The 22796-nt window shown below is 41.4% G+C and overlaps 1 protein-coding gene across 1 annotated transcript in view; it reads left to right on the top strand.

The window, feature by feature from the left end:
* The window catches only part of mrpl23 (mitochondrial ribosomal protein L23), a 133646-nt gene that overhangs the window by 5540 nt on the left and 105310 nt on the right, over positions 1–22796 (top strand). Inside the window, exon 2 of the mRNA XM_021564139.2 lies at positions 21756–21878. Coding sequence (XP_021419814.1) covers positions 21756–21878 — 123 coding nt within the window. The remainder of the gene's footprint in view (positions 1–21755; positions 21879–22796) is intronic.

Raw genomic sequence — 22796 nt, 5'->3', positions numbered from 1 at the left:
TTTAATCAGCAGAACAGTTTTCAGCTGTGCTAGCATAATTGCAAAAGGGTTTTCTAATGATCATTTAGCCTTAAAATTATAAACTTGGATCGTCTAACACAACGTGCCATTGAAAGCCAGAAGTGATGGTTGCTGATTATGGGCCTCTGTACGCCTATGTAGATATTCTCAAAAATGTTTGCCGTTTTTAGCTTACAATAGTCATTTACAACATTAACAATGTCTACACTGTATTTATGTTATTTTAATGGAATTTCTTTTGCTTTTCTTTCAAGAACAAGGACATTTCTAAGTGACCCCACCCACACTTTTGAGCGGTATTGTATACTAGTTTAATTTAAGGACCCCAAAATTGACAGCTGCGCCATACAGGCTAAAAAATAGTTGGGAGGAGATTTTCGATGTACCGATTCCATGGCACATGGTTTATGAAGTGATACCCAAAACAGCGCTGGATTCAAAACTTAGTTTTTAATTTAAAATTATTATGCATAATTCTTGCAACCAATAGAATGTTATAAACTCAGCAACTGTCAACTGCGTTTATTTTCAGATAACTTAATGTGTAAATATTTGTATGAACATAAAAATATTCAACAACTGACACACAACCTGAAGAAGTTCCACAGACATGTGAATAACGGAAATGGAATAATGTGTCCCTGAACAAAGCGGGGGTCAAAATGAAAAGTAACAGTCTGTATCTGGTATGGCCACCAGCTGCATTAACTTCTTATGGCTGCAGGGGCAGTATTGAGTAGCTTGGATGAAAGGTGCCCAAAGTAAACGGCCTGCTCCTCAGTCCCAGTTGCTAATATATGCATATTATTATTATTATTATTGGATAGAAAACACTCTGAAGTTTCTAAAACTGTTTGAATGATGTCTGTGAGTATAAAGAACTCATATGGCAGGCAAAACTAGGGAACGTGCTTCATGACTTTGGATTTGTTTACCAAACGTGCTAACAAAAGTAGCTCTTTGGACATAAATGATGGACATTATCCAACTAAAACAAACATTTAATGTGGAACTGGGATTCCTGGGAGTGCATTCTGACGAAGATCATCAAAGGTAAGTGAATATTTATAATGCTATTTTTTGACTAATGTTGACTTCCCAATATGGCAGATATCTTTTTGGCTGCTTTGTTGTCTGAAAGCTGTACTCAGATTATTGCATGGTTTGCTTTTTCCGTAAAGCTTTTTTGAAATTTGACACAGCTGTTGCTGTTGTCTAACAATTGTAATGTCCTCGACATTTATAATGAGTATTTCTGTAAAATGATGTGGCTCTCTGCAATATCACCGGATGGTTTTGGAACTAGTGAACGTAACACGCCAATGTATACTGAGATTTTAAAATATAAATATGCACTTTATCGAACAAAACATGTATGTATTGTGTAACATGAAGTCCTATGAGTGTCAACTGATGAAGATCATCAAAGGTTAGTGATTCATTATCTCTTTTTGTGCTTTTTGTGACTCCTCTCTTTGGCTGGAAAAATGGCAGAATTTTTCTGTGACTTGGTGGTGACTTAACATAATTGTTTGGTGCTTTCGCTGTGGTGCTTTCGCTGTAAAACCTATTTGAAATCGGACACATTGGTGGGATTAACAACAAGATTACCTTTAAATGGTATAAGATACATGTATGTTTGAGGAATTTTAATAATGAGATTTCTGTTTGAATTTGGTGCTCTGCACTTTCACTGGCTGTTGTCATATCAATCCCGTTAACGGGATTGCAGCCCTAAGAAGTTAATTAAGTACTGCATGCATCTCCTCATGGACCTCACCAGATTTGCCAGTTCTTGCAGTGAGATGTTACCCCACTCTTCCACCAAGGCACCTGCAAGTTCCCGGACATTTCTGTGGGAAATAGCCCTAGCCCTCACCCTCTGATCCAAGAGGTCTCAGGCATACTCAATGGGCTTGAGATCCGGGCTCTTTGCTGGCCATGGCAGAACACTGACATTCCTGTCTTGCAGGAAATCACGCACAGGACAAGCAGTATGGCTGGTGGCATTGTCATGCTGGAGGGTTATGTCAGGATTAGCCTGCAGGAAGGGTGCCACATGAGGGAGGATGATGTCTTCCCTGTAACGTACAGCGTTGAGATTGCCTGCAATGACAACAAGCTCAGTCAGATGATGCTGTGACACACCGCCACAGACCATGACTGACCGTGCACCTCAATCGATCCCGCTCCAGAGTACATGCCTCGGTGTAACTCTCATTCCTTCAAAGATAAACACACATCTGACCATCACCCATGGTTAGACAAAACCGCAACTGAATTAACACTTATTTTAACTTAATATAATACATCAATAAAAATCAAGTTAGCCTCAAATAAATAAAGCAACATTCAATTTGGTTTAAATAATGCAAAAACAAAGTGTTGGAGAAGTAAAAGTGCAATATGTGCCATGTAAAAAAGCTAACGTTTGAGTTCCTTGCTCAGAACATGAGAACATATATGAAAGTTGGTGGCTCCTTTTAACATGAGACTTAGGTTGTAGTTAATATAGTATTTATATGACTATTTCTCTCTATACCATTTGTATTTCATATACCTTTGACTATTGGGTGTTCTTATAGGCACTATAGTATTGCCAGTGTAACAGTATAGCTTCTTTCCCTCTCCTCACCCCTACCTGGGCTCAAACCAGGAACACATTGACAATAGCCACACTTGAAGCAGCGTTACCCATCGCTCCACAAAAGCCGCGGCCCTTGCAGAGCAAGGGGAATAACTACTCCAAGTCTCAGAGCGAGTGACGTTTGAAACGCTATTCGTGGGCACCCCGCTAACTAGCCATTTCACATCGGTTACACCAGCCATTAGGCTGATGGGCTTGAAGTCATAAACAGAGCTGTGCTTGCAAAGAGCTGCTGGCAAAACGTACGAAAGGGCTGGTTGAATGAATGCTTACGAGTGTATGCTTACTGTGTGTTTATTGTATTATAATTAAGTCTATGATTTGATAGAGCAGTCTGACTGAGCTGTGGTAGGCAGCAGCAGGCTCGTAAGCATTCATTCAAACAGCAATGTCCTGCGTTTGCCAGCAGCTCTTTGCAAAGATTGAAGCTAGTTAACTACACATGGTTGATGATATTGCTAGTTTAACTAGTGATTATTTAAAGTTTTTTTTTTATATGATAAGTTTAATGCTAGCTAGCAACTTACCATGGCTCCTTGCTGCCTGCACTCACGTAACAGGTGGTCAGCCTGCCACGCAGTCTCCTCATGGATTGCAATATAATCGGCGTCCAGAAATGCCGATTACCGATTGTTTAGAAAACATGAAATCGTCCCTAATTAACTTCTACTATGAATCCTACCTTTTTGAAGCACATTTCATGAGTAGCAGACCCTTTTTCTTTCTTCCTGTGCCAATCAAATTTGCCGACACCTACTGTCAAGTTACCAGGTTGTTAGCTATCTACAGTTGAAGTCAGAAGTTTACATACACTTGTGTTGGAGTCATTCAACCACTCCACAAAATTCTTGTTAACAAACTATAGTTTTGGCAAGTCGGTTAGGACATCTACTTTGGGCATGACACAAGTCATTTTTCCAACAATTGTTTACAGACAGATTATTTCACTTATAATTCACTGTATCACAATTCCAGTAGGTCAGACGTTTACAAACACCAAGTTAACAATACCTTTAAACAGCTTGGAAAATTACAGAAAATGTCATGGCTTTAGAAGCTTTTGATAGGCTAATTGACATCATTTGAGTCAATAGGTGGTGTACCTGTGGATGTATTTCTAGGCCTCCCTTCAAACTCAGTGCCTCTTTGCTTGACATCATGGGAAAATCAAAATAAATCAGCCAAGACCTGATTTATTAATTGTAGACCTCCACAAGTCTGGTTCATACTTGGGAGCAATTTCCAAACGCCTGAAGGTACCATGTTCATCTGAACAAATAATAGTACGCAAGTATAAACATAATGGGACGACGCAGCCGTCATACCGCTCAGGAAGGAGACTTGATCTGTCTCCTAGAGATGAAGTACTTTGGTGCGAAAAGTGCAAATCAATCCCAGAACGACAGCAAAGGACCTTGTGAAGATGCTGGAGGAAACGGGTACAAAAGTATCTGTATGTATCCACTGTATAACGAGTCCTATATCAACATAACCTGAAAGGCCACTCAGCAAGGAAGAAGCCACGGCTCCAAAACCGCCATAAAAAAACCAGACTATGGTTTGCAATTACACATTGAGACAAAGATCGTGCTTTTTTTGAGAAATGTCCCCTGGTCTGATTAAACAACAATATAACTGTTTGGCCATAATGACCATCGTTATGTTTTGTAGGAAAAAGGGGAGGCTTGCAAGCCAAAGAACATCATCCCAAACGTGATGCACGGGGCTGGCAGCATCATGTTGTGTGGGTGCTTTGCTGCAGGAGGGACTGGTGCACTTCACAAAATTGAAGACATCATAAGGAAGGAAAATGATGTGGGTATATTGAAGCAACATCTCAAGACATCAGTCAGGAAGTTAAAGCTTGGTCGCAAATGGGTCTTCCAAAGCTGCTGCAAAATGGCCTAAGGACAACAAAGTCAAGGTATTGGAGTGGCCATCACAAAGCCCTGACCTCAATCCTATAGAAAATATGTCGGCAGAACTGAAAAAGCGTGTGTGCGAGTAAGGACGCCTACAAACCTGACTCAGTTACACCAGTTCTGTCAGGAGGAATGGGCCAAAATTCACCCAACTTATTGTGGGAAGCTTGTGGAAGGCTACCCAAAATGACGTTTGACCCAAGTTAAACAATTTAAAGGCAATGCTACCAAATACTAATTGAGTGTATGTAAACTTCTGACCCACTGGAAATGTGGTGAAAAAAATAAAAGCTGAAATTAACAATTCTCTCTACTATTATTCTGACATTTCACATTCTTAAAATAAAGTGATGATCCTAACTGACCTAAGTAAGACGGGGAATGTTTACTAGGACTAAATGTCAGGAATTGTGAAAAACTGAGTTTAAATGTATTTGGCTAAGGTGTATGTAAACTTCTGACTTCTTCAACTGCGGGTAACATGACTGAACAACGTTGTTAGTTTTCAGACCAATAATTAGTGACCTGGGATTAGTTTAAAACTGCCCGCGACATGGTTTGTGAAATTATATGAAACGCGTGGGAATCAACATAGAAAGAAAGAAAAACAGGCATCTCCAGTAATATGGGTCATTTAAAAAACAACTGTTTTGGCTAGATACAAGTCGTTTCCCTTGCTATAAAGCTGCAAGCATGCCTGTCACAAAGTGGTGTTGACTGCATGACAGTGAACTTGCAAAGTTTACTCAGACTGGTCTGTGCTCATAGTTAAAACAGGCAATGAAATGATACAATGTATAAACATTTCTCCAGAATAGACAGAGAGAAGCAGATGAGTGTGGCTGGTAGTGGATGCTGATTACAGCTGCCACGTGATATGTGCCTGAAAGTGAAGTGGGTATTGGACCTGCGCGTACAAGAGACTAGTGGCTGTTGCTTAAATTAAACAGATTTGTTTTTTTAATACAAAGCTGACTTTATAAAAAAATTTAACAGGCGCCCGCAGGTTCTTTGGATCGATAGGGCTGAAAAAGTTGTTAGTATCATACGAAACGGTACTACGGTATTCTAAAATGTTATCATAAGTTTCATGACGTTTTGGTACCATCATATTACCTGTATAATGTGCAACACTTGGCTACTGTGCGTTATTCAGAAGATAAGGCTAGAGAAGAAAGGATTAACTTGTTCAATGCTACTTGAAGTTTTAATATGCAGAAATAGCTCTGCCATTTTCTGGTTGTAAAATTATAATAGCTTGCCTAATTTCTGATTGACAAAATAAGCACTCATTGTGTGAAGAATGATTGGTCTATTTATCACATTTTCACGTTTAGGTTTATTAACTACAAAAAGGTAATGTGTTTTATGATGCCGCTTTGCACACACAAGCTTGTTAGCTATCTACCTCAAACGACATTCAAAGTCCCTGCATAGAAGCTGCTCTCCTCCTAGGTATAGTTCTGTGGACCTAATTCAGATTAGGTTAGTTCTGAAGGATTCGTTGCCATAGAAATATACCTAGCTAAATGGTGAGCCACTTTCATTGTACCAGTTATCCTGAGTTGAACCTTGCCTGGAAACATTGCGTTGAATTCAATGTTGGGCAGAAATGAGCATTTCAATCAGGAAAGGTGATACAAATATATTTGAATGTACTTTTCCAGTTGTCCGTGCGGTTGGTACTTTTGCAGGTAGGAATGTGAGTATATATCCACAGGAAAGTGTAATTACATCAACTTTTCAAAGCTCTAGTAGTACTTTCAGATTTCTCTCACTTAAAGCATGCGCACAAGATAAAAATCTGCCTGAAATGCTATTCAACGTCTGGTTTCCAGATTAAGTTGTACCCAGAGTTGACCGAAGTTACCTCGCCAACTCCTTAAACCTGATTTTGTAGTATAGGGCTTAGGACGAAGCCCTCTGAGAGGATCTGGGAGAAAGAATGGGAGAAACCCCCTAAATACAGGTGTGCCAAGCTTGTAGCATCATACCTAAGAAGACTCAAGTCTTAATTGCTGCCAAAGGTGATTGAACAAAGAGCTGAGTAAAGGGTCTTTAAAATGTATTTGTAATACATTTTCTAACATTTCTAAACCTATTTTTCTTGTTGTCATTATGGGCTATTGTGTACAGATTAACGATGAAAAAAAACATGTTTAAATCGGTTTTAGAATAAGGCTGTAATGTAACGAAGTGGATAAAGTCAAGGGTTCTGAATACTTTCCGAATACACTGTATTTCCGGGTCTCTGGCAGGCAGTTCCAAATGCTATCTGTGGTCAAGAACGCTGAGTTCTTCTCAGCCTAACTTTTTGACCCTGATGGAGACATGGATCACCCCAGAGAACACTGTTAGTCCAGCTGCTCTTTCTTCATCTGACCATGTTTTCTCTCCTAGTCCAAGAGCATTTGGTCGTCACGTTGGTGGTACAGGTCTACTCATTTCTCCTAAATGGAGATTTTCTCTCTTCTCCCTCTCTCATCTGTCCATCTCCTCATTTGAATTCCATGCTTCTCTGATGGACATTCCTTCAGTCGGCATGCCAATTGCACGCTTGAAACATCTGTGGCATTGTGTTGTGACAAAAGTTCACATTTTAGAGTGAACCTTTTGTCCCCAGCACAAGATGCAGTTGTGTAATGATCATGCTGTTTAATCAGCTTCTTGATTTGTCACACCTGTCAGGTGGATGGATTATCTTGGCAAAGGAGAAATTCTTACTAATGGGGATGTAAACAAACATTCATAGTTCACCCAAATTACCATGTAAGAAGTCCTTGGTTCAGGTAGGACCACAACCCATGCTTTGGGTTGTGGTCCTCTTCTTGCTTAATATCCAGTAGTCAGAACCTGGTAATATCAGGATGTAGAATGGGACCCAACAACTTCAATAACTAACTTCTCTGCAAGTCAGGCCGTTGAAGATAGAGGAGCGTAAAGTAGGCTAATAAGCCTATACAATTTGATAGACAACACTAACTATAGCTGGGATGATACTGAAAATTACCGACATTGCCCTCATACCGAAGGAATTTTGCTAATGTCGATCATTTTGGTGATTAGGGTACACAATGTTTCTGCAGATGTTTTTGTTCCAAAAACCATTATTTGGTTAACAGTAATGTGCATTAACCTGCTTACTGCTGTCATGACGTTGGCCTGGGGGGTAGGTTTTTTCCTCTCTCTACCCTACTGATGTTACATTTGCAATCCCTTGGTTAACATAGAGATTCTGGGAACATCAGAGGGTGGGGAATTAACTTTTTTCTGGTAATCCAACCAACTGAACGTATGCGGTGGTACTTAATGAATATGTTGTCAGTTCGGTTGTCATCTGAGACATTCTCATCAATGATAAGATGACCAACTCTACAGTGGAAAGTCTACACATCAGAGTTATCGGATTCACATGGAATTGTTGTTCAATTTAAATGTTTGAATATGAAATTATTCGTGATGGGATGAAATGTGATTTTAGCTTCTAAAATGTGAGATTTGGGTTTTCTGCTCAATCAGTGGCCCGCCCCTGTGAAGGGACATGGGCTATAAAACTTTTCAAACACACCCTCCTCTCCCTTCTTATATAAGCCCTTGATGACAATATAACATCCTGTTAGGACAACGGTCCGATGTCAGAATGGTTCAGATAATAACTACAGAACGAAGCACACATCAGTGTGAGCTTTGGTTACGAATGGTATGAACTTTGAACTCTTGTTCACTACAGAAGTGATACCTCCAAGCCGTTGAGTTAGCAACAGCCGCTGCAAATGAGGGTTAGGAAGGAACAGACAGAGTATTCCGTCTACCACACAACGACGTTACTACAACGTATTCAATTTACCAGCAGAGATATTCTTCAAGGGACAAAGGACTCGGTTGGGCAACACGGCCTTCCATCTACCACTAACCTACCTAAGTGCAGCTCAGAGTAGTAACTCCAGATATAACAAACTGACCCCAGCCCCCCCGACACATAAACTACTGCAGCATAAATACTGGAGGCTGAGACAGGAGGGGTTGATTAGCTCAATCAGGTAATATTAATTACGGAGAAATTATTTTATAGAATAGCATGTCATATCACTTAATCTGGCATAGCCAAAGACACGACACTGCAATGAAAGTATATTCCCTTTCCCTGTTTCGTGTCTGACTCACTCCCACTCCCCATAGGTGGGTATTAATGTGCTACTGTTGGCTGTATTCTTACTCAAGTAATTTCTGAAGAAAGTAACTTACATTTTACCAGATCACTTCAATTACATAGATTTATATTATTATACTGTCACTGTTGGATGAAAACCTCGCAACTCCAAAATATTATTTTTATTATTATTTTTCCTACCTGAATCAATACTATTGGTTCCCCTTTATGTCTATATGAACGTTTCACGACCCTTTGATCAACAAAATGTATTCAATATAGCTTGTCATCAACCACGCTCGAGGAGATTGCGAAAACGTCTATCATACATGTCAGATTTCAATACTGGCGATGTCCTAATGCAAGAGCTTTTCTTCTGTCAGATAAACCGTTGATCATATTTTTGTGATATTCCTACCTTTTAGAAATGTGTAATTTAAGAGGGCCCACCACATTTCTCCTTTGTGTCTGCCTCTTCAGTCCAGGGTTCATTACATGGTGCCGTTGCGAATGTCAGACTCCACTCTGCGAGGCACATCGATCTGCAGGTACAACATGGTGAGATTGTAGACTCCTAAATTGATAGTGCAGTTTGTTTAGGGGATTTTATTCTAACCATCTACTTCACATGCGGATATTGACTTTGTTATTGTGTGCAGCTACATTTGTAATACTCTAAGTATTTTTCAGATACCCTGAGTATTTAAAACATAAGGAACACCTGCTATTTCCATGACAGACTGACCAGGTGAAAGATATGATCCCTCATTGATCTCACTTGTTAAATCCACTTCAATCAGCGTAGATGAATAGGGAGAGACGGGTTAAAGAAGGATTGTTAAGCCTTGAGACAATTGAGACATGGATTGTGTATGTGTGCCATTCAAAGGGTGAATGGGCAAGACAAAAGATTTAAGTCCCTTTGAACTGGGTGTGGTATTAAGTGCCAGGTGCACCGGTTAGAGTGTGTCAAGAACTACAACGATAAACTGTTTCCCATGTGTATCAAGAATGGTCCACCACCCAAAGGACATCCAGCCAACTTGACACAACTGTGGGAAGAATTGGAGTCAACATGGGCCAGCATCCCTGTGGAACGCTTTCGACACCTTGTAGAGTTCATTCCTCGACGAATTGAGGCTGTTTTGAGGGCAAAAGGGGCTGCAATTCAATATTAGGAATGTTTTCCTAATGTTTTGTACACTGACTATAATTCTGCTGTTGGAATTCTGTTTTGAGTGTGAGCGCAAATTAAATTAATAGTTAGCTATACTGAACAAAAATATAAACACAAGTAAAGTAAGTGCTGGTTTCATGAGCTGAAATAAAAGATCCCAAATTTTTTCCATATGTACAAAAACTGTATGTCTCTCAAATGTTGTGCACAAATTGGTTTTCATCCCTGTTGGTGAGCATTTCTCCTTTTCCAAGGTAATCCATCCACCTGACAGGTGTGGCATATAGGGTTGCACATTTTGGGGAATATTCAGAGGTAGAAACTTTCCACGGGAATATATGGGAATTAATATTAATACCATTTAAATGTGATGTTTTTTGCATTGGATATAAACTCATCAAAAAAATAAACATTCTCTCACCGTCAACTGTGTTTATTTTCAGCAAACGTGTAAATATTTGTGTGACATAAGATTCAACAACTGAGACATAAACTGAACAAGTTCCACAGACATGTGACTAACAGAAATTGAATAACGTGTCCCTGAACAAAGGGGGTGGAGTCAAAATCTAAAGTAACAGTCAGTATCTTGTGTGTCCACCAGCTGCCTTAAGTACTGCAGTCAGATTTTACCCCACTCTTCCACCAAGGCACCTGCAAGTTCCCGGACATTTCTGGGGGAGAATGGCCCTAGCCCTCACTCTCCGATCCAACAGGTCCCAGACGTGCTCAATGGGATTGAGATCCGGGCTCTTTGCTGGCCATGACAGAACACTGACATTCCTGTCTTGCAGGAAATCCCGCACAGAACGAGCAGTATGGCTGGTGGTGTTGTCATACTGGAGGGTTATGTCAGGATGAACCTGCAGGAAGGGTACCACATGAGGGAGGAGGATGTCTTCCCTGTAACGTACAACGTTGAGATTGCCTGCAATGACAACAAGCTCAGTCCGATGATGCTATGACACACCGCCACAGACCATGACTGACCCTCCACCTCCAAATCAATCCCGCTCCAGAGTACAGGCCTCGGTGTAACGCTCATTCCTTCGACGATAAACGCTATTCACCCTTGGTGAGACAAAACTGCGACTCGTCAGTGAAGAGCACTTTTTGCCAGTCCTGTCTGGTCCAGCGACGATGGGTTTGTGCCCATAGGTGATGTTGTTGCCGGTGATGTCTGGTGAGGACATGCCTTTATACAACAGACCTACAAGCCCTCAGTCCAGCCTCTCTCAGCCTATTGCGGACAGTCTGAGCACTGATGGAGGGATTGTGCTTTCCTGGTGTAACTCGGGCAGTTGTTGTTGCCATCCTGTACCTGTCCCGCAGGTGTGATGTTTGGATGTACTGATCCTTTGCAAGTGTTGTTACACTTGGTCTGCCACTGTGAGGACGATCAGCTGTTCGTCCTGTCTCCATGTAGCGCTGTCTTCTAGGTCTCACAGTACGATCATTGCTATGTATTGCCCTGGTCACATCTGCAGTCCTCATGCCTCCTTGCAGCATGCCTAAGGCACGTTCACGCAGATGAGCAGGGACCCTGGGCATCTTTCTTTTGGTGTTTTTCAGAGTCAGTAGAAAGGCCTCTTTAGTGTCCTAACTTTTCATAACTGTGACCTTAATTGCCTGACCTTAACAGTAAGCTGTTAGTGTCTTAACGTCCGTTCCACATGTGCATGTTCATTAATTGTTTATGGTTCATAGAGCAAGCATGGGAAACGGTGTTTAAACCCTTTATAATGAAGATCTGTGAAGCTATTTGTATTTTTACTAATTATCTTTGAAGGACAGGGTCCTGAAAAAGGGACGTTTCTTTGTTTGCTGTGTTTTTTACCATATCATATGGACTTTTAAACTATCAAATTAAAGAAAGTCGCACACACCATGTATAAACTCCCACCAATTGAATTGGTATTTACCAACTTTTCGGCATCACTGTGCCTTTCTCAGGGTAATGTAGACAAATAGTGCAACCAATGACAATAGTGAGGGGTGTGTCGTAAGGATTTAAGTTAATAAAAATGAATTAGTCAAACTGTTAGTATATGGCATTTTAAATATATTATGCTATTGCTATCATATAGAAACATAATGGAATATTGCACATCATATTAGCATCAACATATATTATTGTTTCGTTCAATTTCACAATTTTGTACACTGCTCAAAAAAATAAAGGGAAGACTAAAATAACACATCCTAGATCTGAATGAATTAAATATTCTTATTAAATACTTTTTTCTTTACATAGTTGAATGTGGTGACAACAAAATCGCACAAAAATTATCAATGGAAATCAAATTTATCAACCCATGGAGGTCTGGATTTGGAGTCACACTCAAAATTAAAGTGGAAAACCACACTACAGGTTGATCCAACTTTGATGTAATGTCCTTAAAACAAGTCAAAATGAGGCTCAGTAGTGTGTGTGGCCTCCACGTGCCTGTATAACCTCCCTACAACGCCTGGGCATGCTCCTGATGAGGTGGTGGATGGTCTCCTGAGGGATCTCCTCCCAGACCTGGACTAAAGCATCCGCCAACTCCTGGACAGTCTGTGGTGCAACAGACTCACAGTGGCAGATGGAGACTGTTGGTGGATGGAGCGAGACATGATGTCCCAGATGTGCTCAATTGGATTCAGGTCTGGGGAACGGGTGGGCCAGTCCATAGCATCAATGCCTTCCTCTTGCAGGAACTGCTGACACACTCTAGCCACATGAGGTCTAGCATTGTCTTGCATTAGGAGGAACCCAGGGCCAACCGCACCAGCATATGGCCTCACAAAGGGTCTGAGGATCTCATCTCGGTACCTAATGGCAGTCAGGCTACCTCTGGCGAGCACATGGAGCTGTGCGGCCCCCCAAAGAAATGCCACCCCACACCATGACTGACCCACCGCCAAACCGGTCATGCTGGAGGATGTTGCAGGCAGCAGAACGTTCTCCACGGCGTCTCCAGACTCTTACGTCTGTCACGTGCTCAGTGTGAACCTGCTTTCATCTGTGAAGAGCACAGGGCGCCAGTGGCGAATTTGCCAATCTTGGTGTTCTCTGGCAAATGCCAAACGTCCTGCACGGTGTTGGGCTGTAAGCACAACCCCCACTTGTGGACGTCATACCACCCTCATGGAGTCTGTTTCTGACCGTTTGAGCAGACACATGCACATTTGTGGCCTGCTGGAGGTCATTTTGCAGGGCTCTGGCAGTGCTCCTCCTGCTCCTTCTTGCACAAAGGCAGAGGTATCGGTCCTGCTGCTGGGTTGTTGCCCTCCTACGGCCTCCTCCACGTCTCCTGATGTACTGACCTGTCTCCTGGTAGCGCCTCCATGCTCTGGACACTACGCTGACAGACACAGCAAACCTTCTTGCCACAGCTCGCATTGATGTGCCATCCTGGATGAGCTGCACTACCTGAGCCACTTGTGTGGGTTGTAGACTCCGTCTCATGCTACCACTAGTGAAAGCACCGCCAGCATTCAAAAGCGACCAAAACATCAGCCAGGAAGCATAGGAACTGAGAAGTGGTCTGTGGTTACCACCTGCAGAACCACTCCATTTATTGGAGGTGTCTTGCTAATTGCCTATAATTTCCACCTGTTGTCTATTCCATTTGCACAAGAGCATGTGAAATTTGTCAATCAGTGTTGCTTCCTAAGTGGACAGTTTGATTTCACAGAAGTGTGATTGACTTGGAGTTACATTGTGTTTGTGTTCCCTTTTATTTGTTTGAGCAGTGTATTTGAGGGAGGAGATAGTAGAATTTAACCATTCCAACTTCTCCCTTAAATACACAGGCATTGAGCATGTTGCTCTACCAAGGAGATGAGGTGACATCGAGATCCTACCACTACAAAGGGGGGCTTACTGGATATCCTGTCTAAAAACATTGTCCCCTAGTGGTCTGAATATTGACTTTGGTCTCAAGCCCTTATGAATAATTATCTATTTTATGAACAAGTCTTATAAATGTATATATTCTTTCTACAGCTTATTAGCGTACACCTAATATGTTCCCCCTGTTGACGATGCTCATTATACATTAAGGTTGAACCAAAAGATTACATGTAATGAAATACGAAATTATTATGTGAAATTGAGTGAAACAATAATGTATGTTGATTGATGCTAATATGATGTATAATAGTCCATGATATTTCTATATGATAACAATAGCCTAATATATTTAATATGCCATATACTATTTTTTTTAACAGTTTAACTCATTCATTTTAATTAACTTAAATCATTGACACACACCTCACTATTGTCATTGGTTGCACTAATTGCACTGCTTGCTTTCATAACCTGGTTCAAGTATTCATGACATTACCATGAGAAAGGCCCAGTGATGCCGAAGTGTTGGTACAAACACATTAAATTGCTGGGAGTTTATACATGGAGTGTGCGACTTTATGTTGATAGTTTATTCGCCGTTAGTTAGCACCTCCACACAAACTATTTTTTTCTGGCAGTGCGCCAGCTCTTGTTTTTTAATCTATCGTATCATATGGAGACAGAAACATAAACCTTTTACCTTATGATCGGTAGACATAATTGTAAATTATTAAATCCTTCCAATATAAATTTTAAACTATTTAGTTACGAATTTAACTTTAATTAAAGTAGTTGACTCTTCACGTGGGATGAATTCACTGAACAACGAAAGGGAGTATTGAATGATCCCCAATGATCCATCACATCTCCCAAAAATATTTTCAACATACATTAAATGATAACCAAAGCTTCAGTTTCTAGGCTGTCTTCCTCTCAGGCTTCCATGTCTTCTCCCTGGACCTCCTCAATGTCCACCCCTTGAACATCTGACTCTCAGGCCTCCTCTTCACTGTCACTGTCAACGATGGCTCGTTGTCGGGCTCAAAAAGCCTCAAATTTGCCCGGATGGCCACCAATTTTTCAACCCTTGTATTGGTCAGCCTGTTGCATGCTTTGGTGTGTGTTCCCAAACAAGGACCAGTTGCGCTTTGAGGCGACTGATGTTGTTGGGATTTGGAGGATGATGTAGGCAACGGGGTAAAGAGCTTCAGATCCACAAAGTCCCTTCACCAGGTGGCTGATGAGATATGTTGGCACGACTGCCATATTGCATCTCCATCCCAAAGCCCTTACTTGGAAGTGTACTTTGCCAGACTGCCAAGAACCTTGCCTTCATCCAGGCCCAAGGTGGTGAGACACAGTAGTGATGACACCATAGGCCTTGTTGAGCTCTGCACCAGACAGGATGCTCTTGCCAGCATACTTGGGGTCCAACATGTACGCTGCGGAGTGTATGGGCTTCAGGCAGAAGTCTTCATGCTTTTTGATGTATTTCAGAACTGCAGTTTCCTCTGCTTGGAGCAACAGTGAAGTGGGCAGGAAAGTATGGATATCTTCTCTTACATCTGCAAGCAAAGTCTTAACATCAGACAGGATGGCATTGTCTCCCTCAATCCGTGCAATGGCTACTGCTATAGGTTTCAGGAGTTTCAGGCTGCTTACCACTCTTACCACTCAAAATACATCATCCAGGAGGATCCTCTTGATGGGGCTGTCCATATTGGCAGACTGATATGGCCATTTCTTGGAGAGACTCTTTCTCCTCCAGGAGGCTGTCAAACATGATGACAACACCACCTCAACGGGTGTTGCTGTGCAGCTTCAATGTCGTGGTCTTGTTCTTCTCACTTTGCTGCTATATGATGACCCTTCAAATAGCTAACAATTTCCTTGGCTCTCTTGTAGAGTGTATCCATTGTTTTCAGTGTCATGACGTCCTTGAGGAGCAGATTCAATGCATGAGCAGCACAGCCAATGGATGTGATGTAAGGGTAGGACTCAACTTTAGACCAAGCAGCCTTCATGTTTGCATCATATTCTGTCACCAGTGCAAGTACCTTCTGTGGTCCAAGGTTATGATGACTGCCTTCAGCTCATCTGAAATGTAGAGACCGGTGTGTCTGTTGTCCCTTGTCTGTGCTCTTGTAGAACACTGGATGAGGTGTGTAGATGATGTAGTTAATTTTCCTTGGCCACGAACATTTGACCACCAATCAGAGATGATTGCAATACAGTCTGCTTTCTCTATGATTTACTTGAACTCTGTTGAACTCATCCAGCAAATTAGTAGATAATACATGTCTGGTTGGAGGGGTGTATGCTGGGTGAAGAACATTCAGAAATATCTTCCAATACACATTGCCTGTAAGCATCAGAGGTGAACCAGTTGCATACACAGCTCGAGCAAACATTCATCAGCATTTCTCTGACTACGTTCCTCCATTGAGTAAAAAAAAATGTCTGATTCCACTAGGACCATGAGCTGTCGCTATCGATAAGGTGACAGATTCATCATTTATACCTAAAATAGAAGTAAAGGGGGCTTTTGTCAGAGGTTGCTTGTTGTGAGCGCTGAGGGGACTTTATGCACTTGGCCAGAAGATTCTGCATCTTTGTTGCATTCTTCACATATGATTTGGCACTGTATTTCCTTCTACATTAGCTGCAGTGAAATGTCTCCACACATCAAATAGTGCTCGTGGCATTTTCCTGTAAAGATTTGTAAAAAATTAGTTAAAATAAACCCAAATACAATTCCATGTACAGATAAATCGTTAAGCAGTTAGATTAAACAACTCCTTTGTTAGATACATTTTTTAAAAATGAAACATGTATGGAAACAGGTGAATGAACACTCCTCAGATAGTAGGCTCAAGCAAGCTAAACCCACAAGCTAATACCCAACTTGCAGAAATTGTTAACTTGTTATGGCTGAGATCCCGTTACCGGGAGCGATATAACAACAACCAGTGATGGTACAGGGCGCCATATTCAAAAGAACAGAAATCTCATAATTAAAATTCCTCAAACATATATGTAATTTATATAGTTCTCAAGGTAGTCTTGTTGTTAATCTCACCACAGTGTCCGATTTCAAATAGGATTTACGGGGAAAGCACCACAAACGATTATGTTAGCTCACCAACAACTCACTAAAATACACAGCCAATTTTACCAGCCAAAGAGAGAGAGAAAAAACACAAATAGAGATAAAATTAATCACTAACCTTTGATAATCTTCATCAGATGACACTCATACGACTTCATGTTACACAATACATGCATGTTTTGTTTGATAAAGTTAATATTTATATCAGAAAATCTGAGTTTACATTGGCGCGTTACATTCACTAGTTCCAAAAACATCCAGTGATTTTTGCATAGCCACATCATTCAACAGAAATACTCATCATAAATGTTGATGATAATACAAGTTATACACATGGAATTATAGATATACCTCTCCTTAATGCAACCGCTGTGTCAGATTTCAAAAAAACTTTACGGAAAAGAAACCCATGCAATAATCTGAGACGGCGCTCAGAACAATCGTAAAATTAGCCGCCATGTTGGAGTCAACAGAAACCAGAAAATACATGATAAATGTTTCCTTACCTTTGATGAACTTCATCAGAATGAGGTCCTAGGAATCCCAGGTCCACAATAAATGCTTGATTTGTTCAATAATGTCCGTTATTTATGTCCAATTAGCTACTTTGGTTAGCGCGTTTGGTAAACAATTCCAAAGTCACAAAGCGCGTCCACTATGACAAAGTCCAAAAGTTCCGTAACAGTCAGTAGAAACATGTCAAACGATGTATTGAATCAATCTTAAGAATGTTGTTAACATACATCTCGAATAACTTTCCAACTGGAGAATTACATCGACTTCAAATGAGCGATGGAACGGAGCTGCCTCTCACGTGAACGCGCATGGTCACCTCATGGTCACCTCATGGCAGTGGTTACTCATTCCTTTCTCCTTCGGACCCCCTTCACATTAGAGTCATCAAACAAAGTTCTATTGACTGTTGACATCTAGTGGAAGCTGTAGGAAGTGAAAACTCATCCATATCTCGCTGTAATTTCAATGGAAGCTTGTTTGAAAATCTACCAGCCCCAGAAAAAATCCAAACAGGAAGTGGAATTTCTCAGGTTTTTGCCTACCATATGAGTTATGTTATACTCACAGACATAATTCAAACAGTTTTAGAAACTTCAGAGTGTTTTCTATCCAATAATAATATGCAAATATTAGCAACTATGACTGAAGAGCAGGTAGTTTACTCTGGGCACCTTTCATCCAAGCTACTCAATACTGCCCCTGCAGTCATAAGAAGATAACAAGTTAGAAATGATTTGAACACACTTTTCTGTAGGCTAATATTTACTAGTTAAAAAAAATAATGTATGTCCTAGAAAATATATTCACCCCAACTAGTATTGGTATTTTAGGTTTTTTCTTAAAACTGCATTTTGGTCAAGGGCTTGTAAGCATTTCACTGTAATGTCTATTCGGCGCATGTGACATAAAATTTGATTTGATTGTAATCACAATTTACCAGAAAGCATGTAGTCCTTGGCTCAGACAGTGTAGTAGTGTGGGCTCTAGCATCTCATTAGTGTGCAAGATCTTGAGAATCATCTGTACATTTGATGGAAGAATACACTGCACATTTGATGGAAGATTGCACTGTGCATGCTGAGGGTTGCAATTCCATTGAATTGGGGATTGTTTAACCAAAATATGCCACAAGACCTAGAATGGCCTTATGTATATCCCACAAAAAAGGTTCACTTGTTATAAGCTATCTTTTTTGATGAATTTTAAGCGAAATTCCCCAAATTCCCAGGCTTAACTTCCCATGGAAAATTTCCGACCTTTTGCAACCCAAGTTGCATTTCAGTAAGCTGATTAAACTGCATGATCATTACACAGGTTCAGCTTGTGTTGGGGACAATAAAAATGCCACTCTAAAATGTGCACTTTTTTCACACAACACTACAGATGTCTCAGGTTTTGAGGGCGTTTGTAATTGGAATGCTGACTGCAGGAATGTCCACCAGAGCTGTTGCCAGAGAATGGAATGTTCATTTCTTTACAATAAGCCACCTCCAACATTGTTTTAGATAATTTGGCAGTACGTCCAACCGGCCTCACAACCGCAGAACACATGTAACCATGCCACCGGGAAGATGGCAGAACGCATGTATGGCGTCGTGTGGGCGAGCGGTTTGCTGATTACAATATTATGAACATGTAGTGGTGGGGTTATGCTATGGTCAGCCATAAGCTATGGACAACGAACACAATTGTATTTTATTGATAGCAATTTGAATGCTCCCTTTGCTATGAGACTCAAAATTGAGCTTGTGTATCCTGTTTCCATTGATCATTCTTGAGCTTTTTCCACCTGTGGTAAATTCAATTGATTGTACATGGTTTGGAAAGACACACACCTGTCTATATAAGGTCCCACAAGGCAAAGATCTGGGGAAGGGTACAAAAAATGTTCTGCATCATTGAAGGTCCCCAAGAACACAGAGACCTACATCATTCTTAAATGGAAGAAATTTGGAACGACCAAGACTCTTCCTAAAGCTGGCCAAACTGAGCAAACGGGGGAGAAGGGCCTTGGTCAGGGAGGTGACCCAGAACCCGATGGTCACTCTGACAGAGCTCCGGAGTTCCTCTGTGGAGTTGGGAGAACTTTCCAGAAGGACAACCATCTCTGCAGCACTCCACCAATCAGGCATTGATAGTGGAGTGGCCAGACGGAGGACGCATCTCAGTAAAAGGCATGGTGGTAACAGCATCATGCTGTCGGGATGTCTTTCAGGGGCAGGGACTGGGAAACGAGTTGGGATCAAGGGTCAGTTCATCTTTCTAAAGTACAGAGATATCCTTGATGAAAACCTGCTCCAGGGAGCTCATGACCTCTGACTGGGGCGAAGGTTCACCTAAGCACACAGCCAAGACAACGCCGGAGTGGCTTTGGGACAAGTCTCTGAATGTCCTTGAGTGGCCCAGCCAGATCCTGGACTTGAACCAGATCGAACATCTCTGGACAGACCTGAAAGTATCTGTGCTGTGAACCCCCCCCCCCCCCCCCCCACCCCCCCCCCCCATCCAACCTGACAGTGTTTGAGAGGATCTACAGAGAAGAAGGGGAGAAATTCCCCAGATACAGGTGTGCCAAGCATGTAGCATCATGCCAAATAAGACTTAAGGCTGTAATCGCTGCCAAAGGTCTTAACCTCACTAGGGTATGTGGGACTGTAGCGTCCCACCTGCCCAGCATCCAGTCAAATTGCAGAACGCCAAATTCAAAAAACAAATACTCATTATAAAAATGTATTAAACTTGCAAGTGTTATACACCGGTTAATGATGAACTTCTTGTTAATCCAACCACGGTGTCAGATTTCAAAAAGGCTTCACGGCGAAAGCATACCATGCGATTATGTGAGAACAGCGCCCAGCAGACAAATCATTACAAACAGTTACCAGCCAAGTAGAGGAGTTACACAAGTCAGAAATATAAATAAGATTAATCACTTACCTTTGAAGATCTTCATATGGTTGCACTCACAAGACTCCTATGTTCGTTTTGTTCGATAAAGTCCCTGTTTATATCCAAAAACCTCCATTTTGTTCAGTAATCCACAGGCTCAAATGCAGTCACAACAGGCAGACGAAAAATCTAAATAGTATCCGTAAAGTTCGTAGAAACATTTCGAACAATGTTTATAATCAATCCTCAGGTTGTTTTTAGCCTAAATAATCGATAATATTTCAACCGGACAATAACGTCCTCAATATAAAAGGTAACCAAGAAAGGTGCGCTCTCGGTCGTGCGCATGGGACACGACAGTGTCCACTCATTCAGAGCGGTCTTACACCCTCATTTTTCAGAATACAAGCCTGAAACAATTTATAAAGACTGTTGACATCTAGTGGAAGCCATAGGAAGTGCAATTAGTGTCCTAAGTCAATGGATACTGTAATGGCATTCAATAGAAAACTACAAACATATAACAAAAATCCCACTTCCTCAATGGATTTTTCTCAGGTTTTCGCCTGCAAAATCAGTTCTGTATATTACATTATTTTAACAGTTTTGGAAACTTTGGTGTTTTCTATCCAAATCTACCAATTATATTCATATCCTAGCATCTGGGCCTGAGTAGCATGCAGTTTACTTTGGGCACACTTTTCATCCAGAAGTGAAAATAGTGCCCCCTACCCTAGTGAAGTTAGTCTTAAATTCAACTTCCTGTAACCTGCTGATAGCATGAGGGAAAATCAATTAATCAAGTGTGTTTATAAAGCCCTTTTTACTTACATCAGCTTATGGCACAACGTTTGTTTATGTTGACTGTAAGGTCGTAATCTATAGGCTAGCCGCAATGAGTCCTATAGCAGGATTGACATATGCTCAGAGGCTTCAGAGATGTGCTCCGAGCAGCAAACCCAGATTCATTGTGCAGAAGAAAAGCTAGTTTTATGTGGATGGGTAGTCGGGCTAAGGGACAGTTGGCTAGTTAAAATATTTGTATTTGATATTGGCAAATTGATTGAACAGACTTTCTTTAACTCGAAAGCTAGAGACTCCTTGACACATTTTCACCTGTCATGCACCTAGGACTGGAGAAGAGTGGAGGACCAGGACTATTGAAATGCACCCCATTGACATGGGTCCAATGACTTTAGTCTCCTTCCCTATATTGTACTGACTGCACCTGCTCACGTTCTACTCTCACTGTTAATCTGTTATGTTCAGAAGACTGTGTTGGCCAAAAGCATTGCTATAGCCACAAAAAGTGTAAAATAAGCATTGATTGTAAACTGTTTGGCTCCTGCTTCTTGGAGCCAGATTATTAAAACTGTTCTTGGACTAAAAACACTTTCCATTGATCACCTATATTTAGTCCATGAGTAGGGGTCTGGGAAAATGTGCTTGGACTCTCCTTCAACCCAGTCTCCTGTTTTCCATACAGATACCCGCTGTACCAGATCGGGAACCCCCAACTGAGGATCTTCCGGCCGCCATTCTCCCTGACTCTGGTCCGACCAGGGAAGGAGCAGCCTCAGGACACAGTGCAGTTCAGAATCCCCATGGAGTAAGTCTGTTTTTTTTTAATGACCTGTAACAGCACTGTGAGTTGTAAATTAAATGTGTGTCCAAACGAATGAGTGCACACTGAGGGGGAGAAGGGTTGATAATCAGACCCCAGCTCAGAACCTAATTCCCTTTCCCTTCCTTTTACTTAGTGTACATGTACCCCGTCCCCTCATAGATTTCAAAGCATTAGACAGGTGTGTAAGAGTCTTCACTCTATTTCTTACACCAGTCCATTTCCATGAGGTGGAGTGAACAAGTGCTGGTCTGCATCCTGGCCACCAGATGGAGTGCTAACCTAAAGAAATGAATGGCAGCCATCGGCTTCAGGTTGTGCCTCTGACCCCAGTACTGAGCTGATTGACTAAGCATGAGAAGAACATAACTGAGTAGGTAGTGGCTTCCCCAAACTATTGATTCAGGGTCAGATATATTTTCAAGGGGAACTTGTTCTAACTCTGAGTGTTTGCTTTATTGCTATGCTAGCTCAGTTCATCGACATTCGCACAACTTAAACAGGACATCAAGCATGTATAGGGAACGACTATTACCATCCAGAGCTGTAGATACAAAGAGTTGAGAGATGTACTATCGTTTTATTGGGGTCTTGTTGGCATTACATTTCTTGCCACAATGACATTGTCTCGGTCCAAGAAGTGGGTCACAAGTCATCTGTTGCTTCGACCATCAGACAGTCCAATGACTCCACTGAATTTAAATTGATGCTTCAAGTGGAGTATCAATCCCAGTCTTTGCAGGGTCTTATTTCTAATCTATTCATTCATGTACTGGGTTCCCGCCCCAGACTCCAGGGTGCCTGTTTTAAAAGGCTGGTCTGTGTGTGCGTGAAATGTTTTTTTATTTGTTTTTTTTCTTCCCCTGGGGCCTTTGCTGTGCCTCCACCAAAAAAAAAAAGTGT

The sequence above is a fragment of the Oncorhynchus mykiss genome, chromosome 2, assembly GCF_013265735.2.
Source record: "Oncorhynchus mykiss isolate Arlee chromosome 2, USDA_OmykA_1.1, whole genome shotgun sequence".
NCBI lineage: Eukaryota > Metazoa > Chordata > Actinopteri > Salmoniformes > Salmonidae > Oncorhynchus > Oncorhynchus mykiss.
This window is presented reverse-complemented; position numbering and strand designations above follow the sequence as displayed.